At 47.5% G+C, this 15,598-nt stretch overlaps 1 protein-coding gene across 5 annotated transcripts in view; it reads left to right on the top strand.

Annotated features, from left to right (window-relative positions):
• The window catches only part of UBAP2 (ubiquitin associated protein 2), a 90,536-nt gene extending 77,706 nt beyond the window's left edge, over positions 1 to 12,830 (top strand). For all 5 annotated transcript variants that reach the window (XM_015653253.3, XM_033520337.1, XM_033520336.1 and 2 more), the window contains 7 exons: positions 5,736 to 5,814; positions 6,867 to 7,081; positions 8,416 to 8,515; positions 8,599 to 8,706; positions 10,048 to 10,115; positions 11,097 to 11,288; positions 12,665 to 12,830. In XM_015653253.3, coding sequence (XP_015508739.1) covers positions 5,736 to 5,814; positions 6,867 to 7,081; positions 8,416 to 8,515; positions 8,599 to 8,706; positions 10,048 to 10,115; positions 11,097 to 11,288; positions 12,665 to 12,760 — 858 coding nt within the window. In that variant the 3' untranslated portion in view covers positions 12,761 to 12,830. The remainder of the gene's footprint in view (positions 1 to 5,735; positions 5,815 to 6,866; positions 7,082 to 8,415; positions 8,516 to 8,598; positions 8,707 to 10,047; positions 10,116 to 11,096; positions 11,289 to 12,664) is intronic.
• The last annotated feature ends 2,768 nt before the right edge of the window (positions 12,831 to 15,598 follow it).

Genomic DNA, 15,598 nt, shown 5'->3' with positions numbered 1-15,598 from the left:
GCCCAGGTGGCCAAGAAGGCAAATAACACCGGGCTTGTGTCAGCAGTAGTGTGGCCAGCAGGACCAGGGCAGTGCTCATCGCCCTGTGCTGGGGGCACTGGTGAGGCCACACTTTGAATCTTCAGCTTTGTTTCCTCACAGCAAGAAGGACCGTGAGATGCTAGAGCATGTCCAGAGGAAGAAACAGAGCTGGGGAAGGGTCGATAGAGTGAGTCATATGAGGAGCAGCTGAGAAAACTGGAGGAGTTTAGTGTGGGGGAACCTTATTGCTCTCTACAACAATCTAAAAGAAGGTTATAGCCATGTGGGGATTGGCCTTTTCTCCCAGCAACTAGCAATAGGAAGTGAAAATGGCCTCAAGTTGTGCCAGAGGAGGTTCAGGTTGGATACTAGGGAAAATTTCTTCACTGAAGGAGTGGTCAAGCATTGGAACAGGCTCCCTAGGGGAGTGATGGAGGTCACCATCCCTGGAAGTGTTCAAAAATTGATTAGATGTGTCACTTCATTATATGGCTTAGTGGTATTTGGTCAAAGGCTGGGCTTGATGATCTTAGAGGTATTTTCCAGTCTTAATGGTTCTATGATTCTGTATTTGGCCCTCTTGTTTTCTTACTCAGCTGAACGGGTGTTTGCACAGAGCAGTGTCTTTGCAGTGATGCAGTGATGGAGGTTGGTTTAGCACAGGAAACAACCTCTTTGTTCCATGCAAAAGGAGGCCAGAGCTGCTCCTTGTCACTTGTGTGTCACTTGGGGACACACTTTTGGGTTGGTGGTTGGAGGGTGAAGGAGCAGGTGGTGCTAATGATGTGTGAGCAGTTTCCTTCATGGGGAGTGCTGTGCTGGTTGGGTTGGACCATGTTGGGTGCTTCTGTTTGGGTGATGGATCTCTTTGCTTGCTAGTGATGTGTTGGGGTAAAGGACAAGGACCATGTGCTCTGTGTACTGCATCAGGTCCCCATAGCCACTGGGGTATAAGCACAGGCAGGAGCATCCTGGACCAGTTGCAGCCATAGCAGAGCAGTGACCAGTTCTGGACATCTCCTGTAGGCTTTGTGTCTTTTTGGTGTTTCTTGGGTGGAGTTGGTAGCACTGGGCTTCTGTTCCTTGTCCAGATCTCTGCAGACCTTGATGGGTCCCCTCCTTGATTCTCTGAGGTGCACCTTGTCTGTGCCACCCCGTTGCTTCCAAAGCAGTGCTGTGCCATTGCAGAATGGTCTCTTGTGGTGGGATGATGGTTTGGAAGTGGCTTTCATGTCTTGGCATTACTGGAGGGTCTGGAAGGGAGACTGTGGTGGTGGAAGAGGAGGAAGTGTGCAGGGCAGGCATCATGCTGTCTGGGGCAAATGGGTGCCCCAACAGTCTGGCAGCTGTAAGAGATACCTGGGGGCTGCAGGACCACCATTCCCTGAGAATGGTCTGCTGTCTGTAGGCAGGAGGCATTGGCAAGACGGGCTGCAGGAGGGAGACTCAGGCCTGCCTGCCTGCCTGCCTGAGGGGACTGTGTCTTTCCCTGTCAGGTACAAGCATGAAGCACAATGACCACAGCTTTGCTTTTTCATTCTTTTTTGTTTTTACAAAAAGTTTTTATTTATAACAAAAGAAAAAATAAATAAATAAACAAGTGGCCGGCCAAATAAATAAATAAGCAACTAAGTTAATTAAATAAATAAGTAAGTAAACAGAGTTCTGTGATAAATAGAGATTGGCATAAAAGTCCCACAGTACCTCCCCAGTGTCATTGATCCCCATTCCGTTCATCAGGTGAGGTTGCAGTCTGGATGAACGTGATAATTCCACAGGTAGTAAGTACCATCCATATCTTCTCGCAGCTGTCCATGAGTGTGTAGCACAGAAATTTCCTCTTCCTTTCTCTCCAGTGGCCGTAGTTTGGGTATGTGGGCTGTGACACAGACTGACCCCAGTGTCACCACGGTCATACCCTTTCGTCATCAGCTCATCATTTTTCTTGAAAGAGGTGAGACTGGTACCGAGTGATCCCAGCCTAGGCTGCTGCTGTCACCATTCAATCTGTGGCCACTGCCGCTGGCTGGGGATGGGTGTTTGCCATCCGTGGTTTTAGTGGGGTCCAAAGCAGCATGGTGCTTCATTCGCCGTATGAGTCTGTCCACGTATTTGAAGCAGTCAATAGCTTCGAGGCGGACGTGGTCCCAGGCGCAGGCGCTGTGGTTGTGGGCACGGAGGAAGAGGTGGATGTCCCTGAAGTACTTGTTGATGGTGAGCAGCAGGTTGCGTGGTCCTTTGAAAAGCGTGGCGTTGTCGGGGAGGCACTGCTCGAGGAGGTGGATGTGGTGCTGGAGTTTGTTGAGGAGGTCGTTGCGAGGCTGGGTGGGCCAGTGCTGGCTACTGCTGCTTCTGCTGAGGGTGTGGAAGAGGTGCTGGAGGATGCGTAGGGCGGTGTCGGCGGCTTGGTGCGGGTGGAGGTTGTCGCGGAGGAGGGTGTCGGGGAAGAAGGGCGGCTCCTGGAGGTGGCAGGGCTGTGTGTGGCTGGGAGCCATGTCCTGGAGGAGGCGGAGTGCGTCGCCAGGATCATGGGTCCGCAGGTGGTGGCACGGGAGGCTGGCAGCGAGAGCAGTGATGAGGAGCAACATTGCCAGGGTGCTGTGCCACCGGCAGGGCTGTGCACATCCAAGTACAGCCATGGTGGGTCTCTGGGTGCTGTGAAGGAGCCTGGTCTGGCTCGGTGGTGGTCGTTGCTTTGCTTGGGGTGCTGCCGACTGTGCCGTTTTATATGGCCAGGCTTTCCTTTCATCACCATCTTCTAGAGGATTTCCCTTTTCTGTTTTCACTTTTGTTTTTTCGTTTGCTTTCTTCTGAGGGCTTTGGTGCTTGTCACTGACCAGGGAGGGCGCTGCTATGAGAACGGGAGCTGACACTTTCTCAGGGCTGGTGCTAGGGGGAAGCCTGGCTACCCTGCAGGAGGTGAAAGTGTGGCAGAAGTTTTCTGGATGGCTGTGCTGGGGGTGTGTTTCAGGATTGTCTTTCCATCTGTTTTGTGTGTTTCCTTTTTTGGGCTTTATTTTAAAATTTCTCTACCTACTGGCATCTGTTTTTTTCTTATTTCATGCTCTAATATTATTTGCATATAATGTTTAATTTGCATGTTCTTATATTTCTTATTGACAAATATTGTTAGTCTATCAGTCTTTTAAAATTCTATTTATATGTGTGTATATAAATATTTTTTATTTTTTTTTCTGGGGCACTTGCAGCTTTGCTAGTGCAAGAGCTTTTCATCTCTCTGCAAAATCTTGCAGAATACTTTTGGAGCCATCTCTCACACCCCTGTATCCAGAGTTAATTACCCTTGGTATGTTGGTATTTAGAAATAAATGTGCAGACGTCACAGAGGATTTTTTGCCAACTATTCATGCTGTGTTTGTCCTTTCTAGATTTTGAGGTTTTTTTTAAATTATTTGTGAATTTTTTGTGAAAATGTGGCAGTGTTACATGGTCGGGGGCCAGGATCAGGTGGGAATATTTCTATTTCACGTGCCAGTCCACTTACATGGGAAAAGTGAAAGTGGGCAGAGTTCCAAGTGAGTCATCACTGCTTCCTGTGTAACTTCCAGCAGCAAGAAATCCCCATGGTTGCTGATAAAGCAAGAATGGGATTTTCTCCTGAGATTTTTTTATTTTTTTAATTTAACTCAAGTAATGTGCATATTGTTGCTGTAAAGTCTCACTGTGGATTTTTTTGTTGTTTGGGTTCTTTTGGTGTATGTTACATTGGGATATGTTGTCTTCTCAGTTCATCTGTTGCAAAAATCTTAAAAATGCATCAGCTGGTATGTGATCTGCTGCTGGATGGATCTTAAGTCTGTTATGTCTCATCACTTACCCTTTTTCATACTTTTCTGCCTTACTTTTTGGGCCTATTTCTGATATTGCTCTTTTGGCTTTAGGCAGCCTTTTTTTCTCCTTTTGTAGGTCAGGAGATACCTGGGACATTTGAAGAGCAAAGTGTCTTCCCTGATATTTTCCTTCGGGCAGGCATGAACTGGAGACATAACTGCCTTGCACTTATATTTTCTAATGAGTTTTTAGTTTGAATGTATGTATGCACAAGTAGGATATAGATATTCAGTACTGATGTGGTTTTCCCCTTCCTGAGGTGCAGTGGGAATAATTGCAACTCTTACACCCTCTCCTCATGCAGGTTTGATTATATTTTGTCCAGTTTGTATAGGGGGAAAATGTTAGTGTGTCAGTTCATACCTTCTTGAGTTGTTTTCACATCTCTTCTCTAGATCTTCTTTTTGTAGAATTTTCATCAAAACGTTATAAGAGTGCTGCTTCTGAGTAACCTGCTAAGACTTTCAGTGTGAATTTAGTTGTGTTTTGCCAAGTGATTAATGCTGGAGTTCCTAAGGGGGAATTACCAGAGAAGGAGAGGTTGATGATATAATGGCATCATTACAAGTTACAGAAAGCACCTGCAATACTAAAACTTTGCCACATTATTCCATGTTCAGTGATGGAGGATTGTGTGTAGGAGACAGGGAAGTGGTGCACGGAAGTGGAGCAGGGTGGAGGGTACTGTCAACTCCGAGAAAACATTTGAGGTGCTATGACATTTGCAGAGAGGGGTGTGATAAAGGAGGAGACTTTTCCAGTGTTTGAAAATACACGGAAATGGATACATTAGGATACATTACTACTTAAAACATTATCTCTTTCTGGGTTGGAGGCGGTGAGGAGTGGAACGTGAAAATTAGGAGGTAAAAACAGATTACCAGATCCACAGGTGGAGTTTACCCAGAGAGAGAAGGGCAAACTTCTTGCCTTTTTTTTTTCTGAAACTGAGGTCAAAATACTGCTTTGGTTTTGCTAACTTGTCCTGTCATTTCAGAATGCAAGCTTTCTTGTATTGCTTACTTTCTTGTAAAAGACTTAAAGAATTACCTAAGGCAGTGCTCTCCACCTTTTTTATGCACCCTATCAGCAAAAAAATTGTGAGCGCTCACCTACAGTATTATTTTTATTTCTGAATTATATACATATACCCCTATACTAATATATATGTTATAAACATACACAAAAATAAAAATGAAAAAAGGAGAGAAAGGTTGAACAAACAGTTTTAAAGTTCTCTTAAGTTGTATTTATCAAAGGTACCAAATCTATTTCCTTCCTGCACTCCAATGGGTTGTGATACACACCACATTTTGGAGACTATGACCTGAGGTCTCCTGCAAAGTAGTCTAAATAAATTTTCCATTTATTTCCAATAAATAGAGTTACTATTCCTCTCTCTCTTTAAAAGTTTTTGCTGTTTTCATAGCTGACATTTCCACATTTAGGAAACAGGGCATGGTATGAGGGCAAACCCCTCACTGTGTTGTGATAACAGTCCTGGCTTGACCAGAGGCCTTTGACCCACAATGCTCAGTTCTCTTTCAGGCAGTCTCACTGGGAGATTACAGTTCAGAGCCGGGAGCTGTGTGGGAAATCACTTAGTTATTGCCTTTAACTTACCATTAAGAGACAAAATATTTGTATATAACACAAAAAGTGTCTATAAAGTAAATTTATTTTTAAGATGAGGATCCAGGTAAATTTTTAGTTCTGCTGCACAATGTAAGGTCAGCTTCCACCCAAACCTCCTTTAGTTCTTGCTTTTAGAATTTTCTTCTGTGTCTAGTTCGCAGTTGATAAGATCTGTCCAGTTGTGTTACAGTTTCAACTATTAATAAATGGTGTTGTCTCTTTCCAAGGATTACTATGGAATTACATTCCCTGCTCCTGCAACCTTGACAGGCAGAGATGGGAGCCTTGCTAACAACCCGTACTCAGGTGAGTGCTAGTTAGAGATAAGGATGGCAAGTGAGATATGCTGGTTTCTCAGTGCAGGTCATCTACTGTCACTCAAAGAGGAGTTGTTTTTCCCTTCTGTGGTCAAAGAAGCCCTTCCTTGTTCCTGCTCTTGCTCTTAAGCTGTCATTGTGCACAGATGATATTAATGCCATCCAGGATTTCAGCCAGTGGTTTTCATCCACTGCCAGTTGATTACATCTTAAAACTGTAGCCATAAGCATTGTAGTTCCTATAATGATGGTAATAAGTGCTGTCATACTTCCTGGTAACCAGAAAAAAGGAATACTTGATTGGGAGTGAGGTAGAAGGGAATGATGTATGTCACCTCCTTGGTAAATATGTGAACATGCTGCTCTGTAGGCTGCCAGAAAGTACAAGTATTTTTGAATTTTCTGCTTCATGATCACTTCTCTTGGGAGGCTGTTTTTGGGTTAATAACTGAATTTCCCTTCCTGCTTCTTCAATAAGGTGGCCCACGATACAAGCCTTGCTTTCCTGGCCTTCAGCTACTGTCTTCAGAACTTTGGTGGTGTGAGGAACTGGACATCTTAACTAGTCATGCTTGTCAAATAAACAGACATTGGCAAAAATATGCCCATCACTGCCTGTAAATCCTAACCTGCTTTCAGCCCATGAAGCTTTGCTAAACAGGTTAACCTCCAGGAGAGTCACACTTTAACACAACAACCATTGGCTCTCTGGCTACTTACCGTGCTTCTGCTTTTAGCATGTTTTATTGCAATGATCTGATAGTAATGAGTCTGCTCAGACCGTGTGAGATAGGTGAGTATTGGCATCTGTCTTTATCATGGAGTAGCCATGGCACAGAGTCCTGTGCCCTGAACAGGCAGTATCTCTGTGGCTGTTAGGAACAGAGACTGGGTGAGGGCTTCCCATGAACACCTGCAGGCTTTCAGGTGTAGGATTTGTCCTATTCTGTAGTTGCTTGCATTCAGAGGATTTAAATCCATTGAATTCTCCACCTTTGCAGTGTCTTTGATAGCTTTTCTGATCAGTTTTTTCTTTCACAGGTGATGTAACAAAATTTGGCCGTGGAGATTCCGCCTCTCCTGCTCCTGCAACCACGCTGGCCCAGCCGCAGCAGAACCAGACTCAGACTCACCACACGACTCAGCAGCCCTTCCTCAACCCGACCCTGCCTCCAGGGTACAGCTACACTGGGCTCCCTTACTATGCTGGAATGCCCGGTGTTCCCAGTGCATTCCAATATGGCCCAACCATGTTTGTAAGTGTGACAGCCTAAACTGTAACCCTTCCTGCATGCCTCTCCAGTTTTACTTTCTCCAGCCCAAACACTCCACACCTTGGAGTTTATAGGAAGGTTTGGGTTGGAAGGTATCATCAAAGACCATCATGTTCCAATCCCCCTGCCATGGGCACGAGCACCTTCTACTAAACCAGGTTCCTCAGAGCCCCATCCAGCCTGACCTTGAATACTTCCAGAGATGAGCCATCCATGTATTCTCTGGGAAAACTCTGCTAGTGCCACACCACCCTCATGGTGATGAATATTTTCTTTGTATCTAGTCTAAATCTATCATCTTTCAGTTTAAAACAGCCACCCTTCATTCTGTCATTACAGGGCCTGGTAAAATGTTCTTCCCATCTTTCCTGCAAGCCTCCTTTAAGTGTAGAAAGGTCACAGTAAGGTCTCCCTAGAGCCTTCTTTTCTCCAGAATGAAAACCCCCACCTGCCAGCCTGTCCTCATAGGAGAGAGGAGCTCATCCCCATGATCATTTGTGACCTCCTCTGCATCTGCTCCAGAGGTCCACAGCTTCCTCATACTGAGGGCCCTAGAGCTGGAGTCAGTATTCAGGTGGATTCTCATTAGAATGGAATAGAGTCAGCTTCTCCAGTCTGCAGGAGATCTCCAAAAACATGCAACGTGAGAAAATAGGTGCAGTCTCTTCTAAATCTAATCTAATCTAGAAGAAAACAAAAAATTTAACAGGCCAGAACTCATGGACCCCTGTGGAAGTTTCTATAAATAGCTTTCAGCTGCATTTTGTGGGCTTGCTGTTCCTAAAATCCCTTACTAGTCCCTGGAGAATCAAGGGGAGACACAAAACTGAGTCATTGAGCTGAGAGAGCCTGGATGGAGGAGACCCATTAGAGCAGGGCTGGAAAGTCTTAGGAGGAAAAAAGGTTATTTGGGAAGAGGTGCTGCTCCAGGCAGAAGGGTAGATGAGGCTATTTAGGGCCCTGTAGGATAGTATTTTATGAATAGCCTCAGGCAGGAATTGATGTTTACTTTGATTCTTTGGTTGTTCTTCTCAGTTTGTGGGTAAAGATTTGCTGTTTTCATTCAGCATATGAAAAAAAACACACAGCCTCTTCTGAGTGAGGGCTGCATTGCAATCACAGGGACAGGTCTAGGAGAAATCCTGAGACACAAATCCACTATAGCAAGTCACTGCTGTCAGCAGTCCTGTGCCATCCCAGTCCTCCCGACTCTAGACTGGATTCCCGACATGAGGTGGAAGGTGCCTTCCCCACTAGATGGCAGAGGGAGCCTATGTTCCAGCTGAAGGTGCCTTTTGTTCCCATCCTTTGTCCAGGTACCTCCAGCATCTGCAAAACAGCATGGAGTCAACCTGAACACGGCGTCGACTCCCTTCCAGCAGGCGAGTGGCTACAGCCAGCATGGCTACGGTGCAGGTAAGCCCTCAGCCCCGGCTGCCCCATGAGCACCTGTAACCCTTCTTGTGCACCATAACGCCCTGTCTTGTGCACATTGGCAGGCTACGATGACTTAACGCAGGGAACTGCAACTGGGGATTACAGCAAAGGAGGCTACAGTGGATCATCTCAAGCACAAAACAAATCAGCTGGCGCTGGACCTGGGAAAGGTAACACTTTGAGACTGGAGGTTCCTCTGCAGTGGGATTTAGTAGGGAAAACTCCCAGTGCTGTGCAGTCAACACAGCAGCCAGCTCTAAACAGGGTCATGATCCAAGCTGTTTCTCCATCTCCCATACACAAAATGCTTTTTTAATGGCTCACTTGTTCCTTCTAAACCTCATGACTGAACTTTGCATAAAGATTTGTGTGGCTGATGCACAGCTTGGTCCAGTTATACACGGGAGAAATGGTAAGCTATTTCCTAAGCCAGAGCTTTCTTTGCTGAAGAATATAGTGATCCTTCAACAGTGCTGTGATTTTGAAACTTGAGCAGTTCAATGTTGTTGCTGAAATTACCTTCTGCCAAATCATAGCTGGATGTTAAGCCTCTTGGTAGGCACCTGAGACACCCACATATTAGAGGGTATCAGGGCACTTCACATGTCTCTGGACTGTCCAGCTGCTGCCTGTACATGCTCATAACATTGTTGTGCCTGGAAATGTTTCCTTTGTGACCATAAAAGCTGACAAATTTATCTAGCTCATACAAAAACTTTGTTTGGCACATACTGGTTAGATTTGAGAAGTGTGCTCTGGGCTGCTTAGCACTAACTGGTTCATCCTCATGCTGAAGCAAATACCAAGTATTTGAAACACCAGGTGAAACACACTGTGCATTTGAAACACCAGGTGATCACACTCTTTTTGGTGGAGAAGCAGTCCAGGAAGGAGCAGTGTCCAAGGAGGATTACAATCAAAGCTTAAAGCAGCAACCTTGAACCCAGTTCTCTGATTCACCAAACAAAACAGCCATTGGCTTTATTCTGATCCAAGTGAAATGATCAGAGCCACACTCTATAAAATTGTGAATAAGTGTCTCTGAACCAGTGATGCTGATTCTGTCAGGGCATAGGAGCACTGCAGACTTCACTCTTCTGTAGGATGTGGAAGCATAGGGGCTCAGATGTGTAGGAGATGCTGAGTCTCATCACTCAGGGCAGTATTGGTAAGCTCTTGCATGCTGCAATAGAGCCGAATGCACCTCTGAACCTAGGGGAAAGCTGGCTTTTTGTGGCCTTCAGTGAGTGGTCAGTGCAACCAGTTGCTGCCTGGTGAAGTGCATTGGAATCTGAGTGTTAATGGCTGGGTGTGGACCTGGGTGATTTATCCAGTGGGGTTTTGCAGTGGGAACAAGAAACTGAGCCCCTTCTTCTGTTCCCTCAGCTGTGGGTCTGAGATCATGGAGAACTAGAAGGGCAGAGGCTTCCAGAGGTGCTGAGAGCAAAGCTTGGAATCATGCTGACTAGAGGGGTGACATTCTCACTCTTGGTGGCATTTCTGTTTTCCAGGTGTTTCTGTGACCTCAAGTAACACGGGTGTGCCTGATATCAGTGGCTCAGTCTATAACAAGACTCAGGTGAGGAGTGTTGGACCCTCCTCCCTCAGTCCCCAAGGCTGATGACTCCTACTCCCAGGCTGGCCAGTCTCAGGGTCAGCAGGCCACGGCATCTCCTAACACTGGCTCTGTCTGCTGCTGGAGTGAAGTCTTATCCTCTGTCCCACTGTTTCTGCGGTGTCAGCACCTGACAGCAGCTGCTGGCAGAGGCTCAGTGCTCCCTGTGCTGCACACTGCCTACACTACACCATGCCATCAGTGTCCTGGGTGCAAATGAAGTTATGGGTGTTAGCATTTTTAGTACAAATAGTCCCCAAAGCAGGTGAGTTGAGAGGCTGTTTGCTTTCCATCAGAGGGACAGGCAGTAGTACCCACCTCTAACACCCAAGGGTCCCTGTCCCAAGCTCTCTTGTGGCCATTGCTCAGCATAAAGCTCCCCAGGCAAAGCAGAAAGTGCTCTGTCAAGCTGTGCTGTGCACTGGGCTTATGTCCAGCTCCTGTTTGCTCCTCCCTGCACCCTCAGCAGGGGAAATCGGTCCCTGGCTGTGATCCATGCTTACAGGTAGGAAGCCAGCTGTCAGCTCTGTGCTTAGGGGTCAAGCTTTGGCCAGCAGGAGGAAAATTTTACTGCAAGTTCCTTTGTTTTTGTTGAGCTGCCCTGGATAGGCTGAGTAATTTTAGGCTGAGCCCACTCAATGGGGAAAGAACTTATTAGGCAGCTGCTGTGATCCCATGTCCCTTTGAATGGAAAGAGGTCAGGGGGAAAAAAAATCCACAATGCCTGTGAAAATAAAAATTTCAAGAGCCATTAGTGCAGAAATACGGGTGAGAACAGGAGCTGAAATTCATCCTCTGGTGTGCTTGCAGGTACTCAGTGTGACTTGGCTTCCCCATGGGGTAGGTGAAAGGTTCAGGTGATGTGTGTTTGGGCCACTCTTGTTCTGGTCTGGCTGGGGCTACTCACACCAGTCTCTGACCCTGTGCTCATTGCCCCCTGTGCAGACATTTGACAAGCAGGGATTCCATGCTGGCACTCCGCCTCCCTTCAGCCTGCCTTCTGCTCTTGGATCGACTGGGCCCCTGAACCCTGGTGCTGCCCCAGGTTATGCTCCAGCCCCGTTTCTCCATATCCTCCCTGCACATCAGCAGCCTCATTCCCAGATGCTGCACCACCACCTTCAGCAGGATGGGCAGGTGAGTCAGCCCCTTGTGCCTCTACAGCATCCCCAAGAGCACACTGCTCCCCCTTCCCAGCAGGGTCCTGGGGTGTTTGTTTCCTTCTGTTGTTTGCTTTGCTACTGGAGGAGGGAACCTCATGAAGTTCAGGAAGGGGAAATGCCATGTCCTGTCTCTGGGGAGAAAACAGGCCAATGCACCAATGTATGTCAGGGACCACCTGCTGGAAAGCAGCTCAGCAGAAAAGGCCCTGGGGGGCCTGGTGAGCACAAGCTGACCATGATCCAGCAATGTGCCCTTGCAGCAAAAAGGGACAATGGGATCCTGAGCTGCACCAGGCTCAGCACTGCCAGCAGGTCAGGGGAACCGATCCCTGCCCTCTGCTCAACCCTGGTGAGGCCACAGCTGCAGCATCATGGCCAGTGCTTGGCTCCCCACTGTGGGAGAGACATGGATGTGCTGGAGAGTGTCCAATGAAGGACTGATGAAGGGGCTGGATAATGTCTTCTGTGAGGAAAGGCTGGGGGAATTGAAACAGTTCAGCCTCTCCTGAGAGGAGATTTCATCAGTGTGCAGAAAGGGAAGGTGTAAAGAGTACTGAGCCAGGTTCTTTCCAGTGGTGTCCAGTGACAGGAACAGGGACAGTGGTCAGAAACTGGAACACAAGAGGTTCCCTCTGAATATCAGATAAAATGTTTTTGCTAAGTGACCAAACACTGCCCAGGAAGCTGATTGAATCTCCACCCTTGAAATTGTCTGAGAATGGTGCTGGGCAGCTGGCTCTTAGGTGATCCTGCTTGAGCAAAGGGGTTGGACAAGATGCCTCAAGAGATCCCTGCCAGCCTCAGCCAGGCCATGATTGTGTGAAGAGCCCATCCTGCTCTTGGCTGGGGAGGGATGATTTGTGGGGTGTGAAGGCGAGGCAGGTGAGCACTTGTGCTGTGATTCTGGGGAAAGATGAAGCATCTCCTGCAGGTAACGTGTCAGCTTCGATTTGGTTTCACCTGCACGTGTTTACTTTTCTAACACCAAATATTCCCTGAAAAAAACAGTGTTCAGCCTTAGAGTCCAGTAATAGGACATGATTTTGTGCTCCAAATGTGTGACATCGTTGTCTGGTGTACCACCTCACCTCGGGAAAGCTCCTTTGCTGTGCCTGGCCCTGCTCCTCACTTCCCCTGTGCTTTGGAGGCAGTGGGATAGTGCTTTCCCAAGCTCTTGCTTGGTGTGTCCATGGTTGCTTGGCCTGGACTGTGATGTAGAGATGGTGCAGGGTAGAAACAGATCTGATGAGGGGGGAGCATTGCTTTGCGATGTTGGGACGAGCTTATCTTCCTGGGAATGCTGGTGCTGTGGCAGCTGATGCTCCTGTCTCCTTTGTTTCCCTTTTCTAGGGTGGATCTGGCCAGCGCAACCAACCCAGCACCATGCAGCAAAAGTCTCAGGCTACCAAAACCGCCTATGGCACTTCTCCATACTGGACAAACTAAATCTGAAACCGGGGAGAGGGGGGAGAATGAAAGGAGAGGAGGAAGAAGAAGGAAAAAAAAAAAAAAAAAAGAAAACAAAAGAAAAGAGAAAATGAAAGCCGAAGCCCATTCTTTGAATTATTAGGAAAAGTTACTGCTCAGCCAAACATCTGTGCGGGGAGAACTGCAGCCAGCTGCCATCCTCTGTGTGACTCGCCTGCTTCCTCTTTGAGTTGCTGTTATATGTAATATATTTATGTATGTATTTGTAAATGTAATAGAGCCTAAATGTGGTTTTCTGCATCTTGCAGCCTGTTTTATTTTCTTTGTAGGAAAACTAATTATTCATTTTCCATCTGCACCAGGGCATCCTTCTTTGTTTTGTATTTTAAGCTCTATGGGTTTTTAACTCAGTCAAAGACAAACTGCGCCTTTTTTTCTAGAGCTGGAGCCCATTTATTTAATGCAGTTCTAAATTCAGAGAAATAAGGAGACTTGCCCTTCCAAAAACCTAAATCAAGATGTGTCCTGTTGGTTTGATTTTACCCCCTCACCCAAAATATAGCTGTTATTTTAGAGGGGGAAAATAAAAGAAAGAAAGAAAAAAGTTTTGTGGGCCTTCCCCTTTCTTTCATTTCCTCCCTCCCACCCTCTTGCTGTGGAAGACAAAGTCTTGTGGGCAGTTTCATCACTGTGGCCTTGAGCTGCAGTTTCAAGTTAATTTTTCAGTTTTCTAATAATAATAAAAATAAAAGGACAGGGTTTTATTTTTCGTTTGTGCGGGGCTTTTTTGTTGGTGGTGTTTTTCTCTAGCAAGAGACTTTGGATGGCTCAGTGTGTCCTGGAACCTCCTTTGCATCACTAGAGGCAAAAGCTATGTAGCGGTTTCTTAAATAAAAGTATGAGCTGTGTCTTGTACCTCTTTTTGCCCTGAGCCACATTCCCAGGAAAGCCAGAGCTACTGGATGGAAACTTCATTGTCCCTCCCTTTTTTTAAAACAAAGACCTTGGAGGCAACTCCTGGTCCTTCTTGTCCTGCACCAGTGTGGTGAATGTTCTAGGAGTTTCATTTCTTTCTAGCCCTTCCTCCACCTAATAAAGAACTGAGCATACCACTGGTGTCCACCTAATAAAGATCTGAGCATACCACTGGTGTTTGTCTGCATTTTCAAAGGCTCCAGGAGCAGTTTTACAGCCTGTCCCTTTCCACCTGTTCCTGCCACAGCATCCAAGCCGGGGGGCTAAGAGCAGCAAGTGGTTCTGACAACAGTGAGTTCACCTGTGTGCTGAGAGCTCTCAGGGACCCACAGCAGGGCCAAACCCTCACTCCTGCCATCATCAACCAGTTCTGCCTTTGGTGTCTCCTGCGGTGGTGCTCCAAATCCTTGTGAGCAGCTGGGATTGGTAAGGACGGAGCAGAACTGGAGTTCTGTCCTCTCTTGCTTCGCCCATAAATCCATAGGCTCCACTGGTCCAAGGGCAGAGGTGTGAGGGCACTTGAGGGAAGTCTCCTGCCCCAGACTTACCCTTTTGATCATCCTGTCTCCTTGCAGCAGAGGAGGTGGGTAAATGTGAAGCACATAATGGGAAAGGGGCTTTTTTTCCCTTTTAGTATCCACAAGAAAAAATAAGTCTGTTTCTACACTGAGAAATACTCTTTCTCTGTTACCAGCTCTTGTGAGACACTGTTGTTACCCAGGCCTCCCCCAGCCTCTGAGCAGCACAAGAACTACTCTGACATTTTTCTGCCCTGGCTCAGGTTTTGACACTGGTTGAATTCCAACAGCTGCTCCAAGCCCTTGGCAGCTGCTGCCCCACTGCCAGCAGCTTTGCGGCCTGAATGTCAAGGAGAGCAAAAATGCTTCTGCAGGCAGGGGCCCCATCAGCTTGTACAAGACTGCACCAGTGGCTGAACCCTCACAGCAGCAGCACCTCATTCACCTGCTTCAAAACACAGATTTCTCTAGAGCTGCCTTTCACTCTCTTGAGGTTCTGTTTATATATAGACACCCAGTGCTGCTCCGCAGTTGTAGATAGTTCCTGCATGTGTCACAGTTCAGAAGCAGCTGGAGCAACAGGGGAGAGATGGCAGCCCCCAGCAGCCCCTGAGCCTCAAATCCCACACCTTCCCAGCTGCTCTGGGGTCCTGCCTGTAGGCAGTGTTGCCTTCAGCCACAAGCAGACTCCTCTTCTGTGAGACTCAACAAAATGTTTCTCCCTTCCCCTACCTTGTCATTTCGGCAGGACTTGTCTGCAGCAGTTTCCTTTCTAAGCCTTGTTCCACTGATGGCAGAGGCAGTGTTGCCCAGCTGCACTTTGCCACCAAGGAAAGGATGGGAAAACCCCTCCTTTGCAGCCCCCTGGGCTTACCCAGGCAGGTAAGAGTGGGCTGGAGCCCTTGCCCTGCCTTTGGTATCACACTGCTGCTGGAGGAAGCAGCTACTGGCAGTTCAGGGCAGCCCAGTGCTGTAGGGTCAGTCACGAGATAAGAGCAGGCCAGATCCCAGACAGCACCATCCCTCCAGTCCCTTTCTGTAGTATGGAGCCTGCTTTGGGAAGGCAGCTCCAAAATGCCATTCCTCCAGCTCAGCTGTGCAACAGAAGCACTTGGGCCCCAGCCACATTTGACTCAGCAGTTGCTGTGCTGCCATTGATCCCAAGTGCAGCCAGTGCAACTCCCTGGCACTTGTCCCGCTAATTTTAGCTCGACTGCAGCAGGGGGGCACTGCAAACACCCTGCTCCCCTCCTGAGCCTGCAGGGAACAGCAGAGGACAGGCAGGACTGGCACTCACAAGGGCTGGGAGCCATGACCTCAATTTCTCTGCCGAAGCTGCTCCCTGACCCAGCGGTCAAACTCC

The sequence above is a fragment of the Parus major genome, chromosome Z, assembly GCF_001522545.3.
Source record: "Parus major isolate Abel chromosome Z, Parus_major1.1, whole genome shotgun sequence".
Classification (NCBI taxonomy): Eukaryota; Metazoa; Chordata; class Aves; order Passeriformes; family Paridae; genus Parus; species Parus major.
This window is presented reverse-complemented; position numbering and strand designations above follow the sequence as displayed.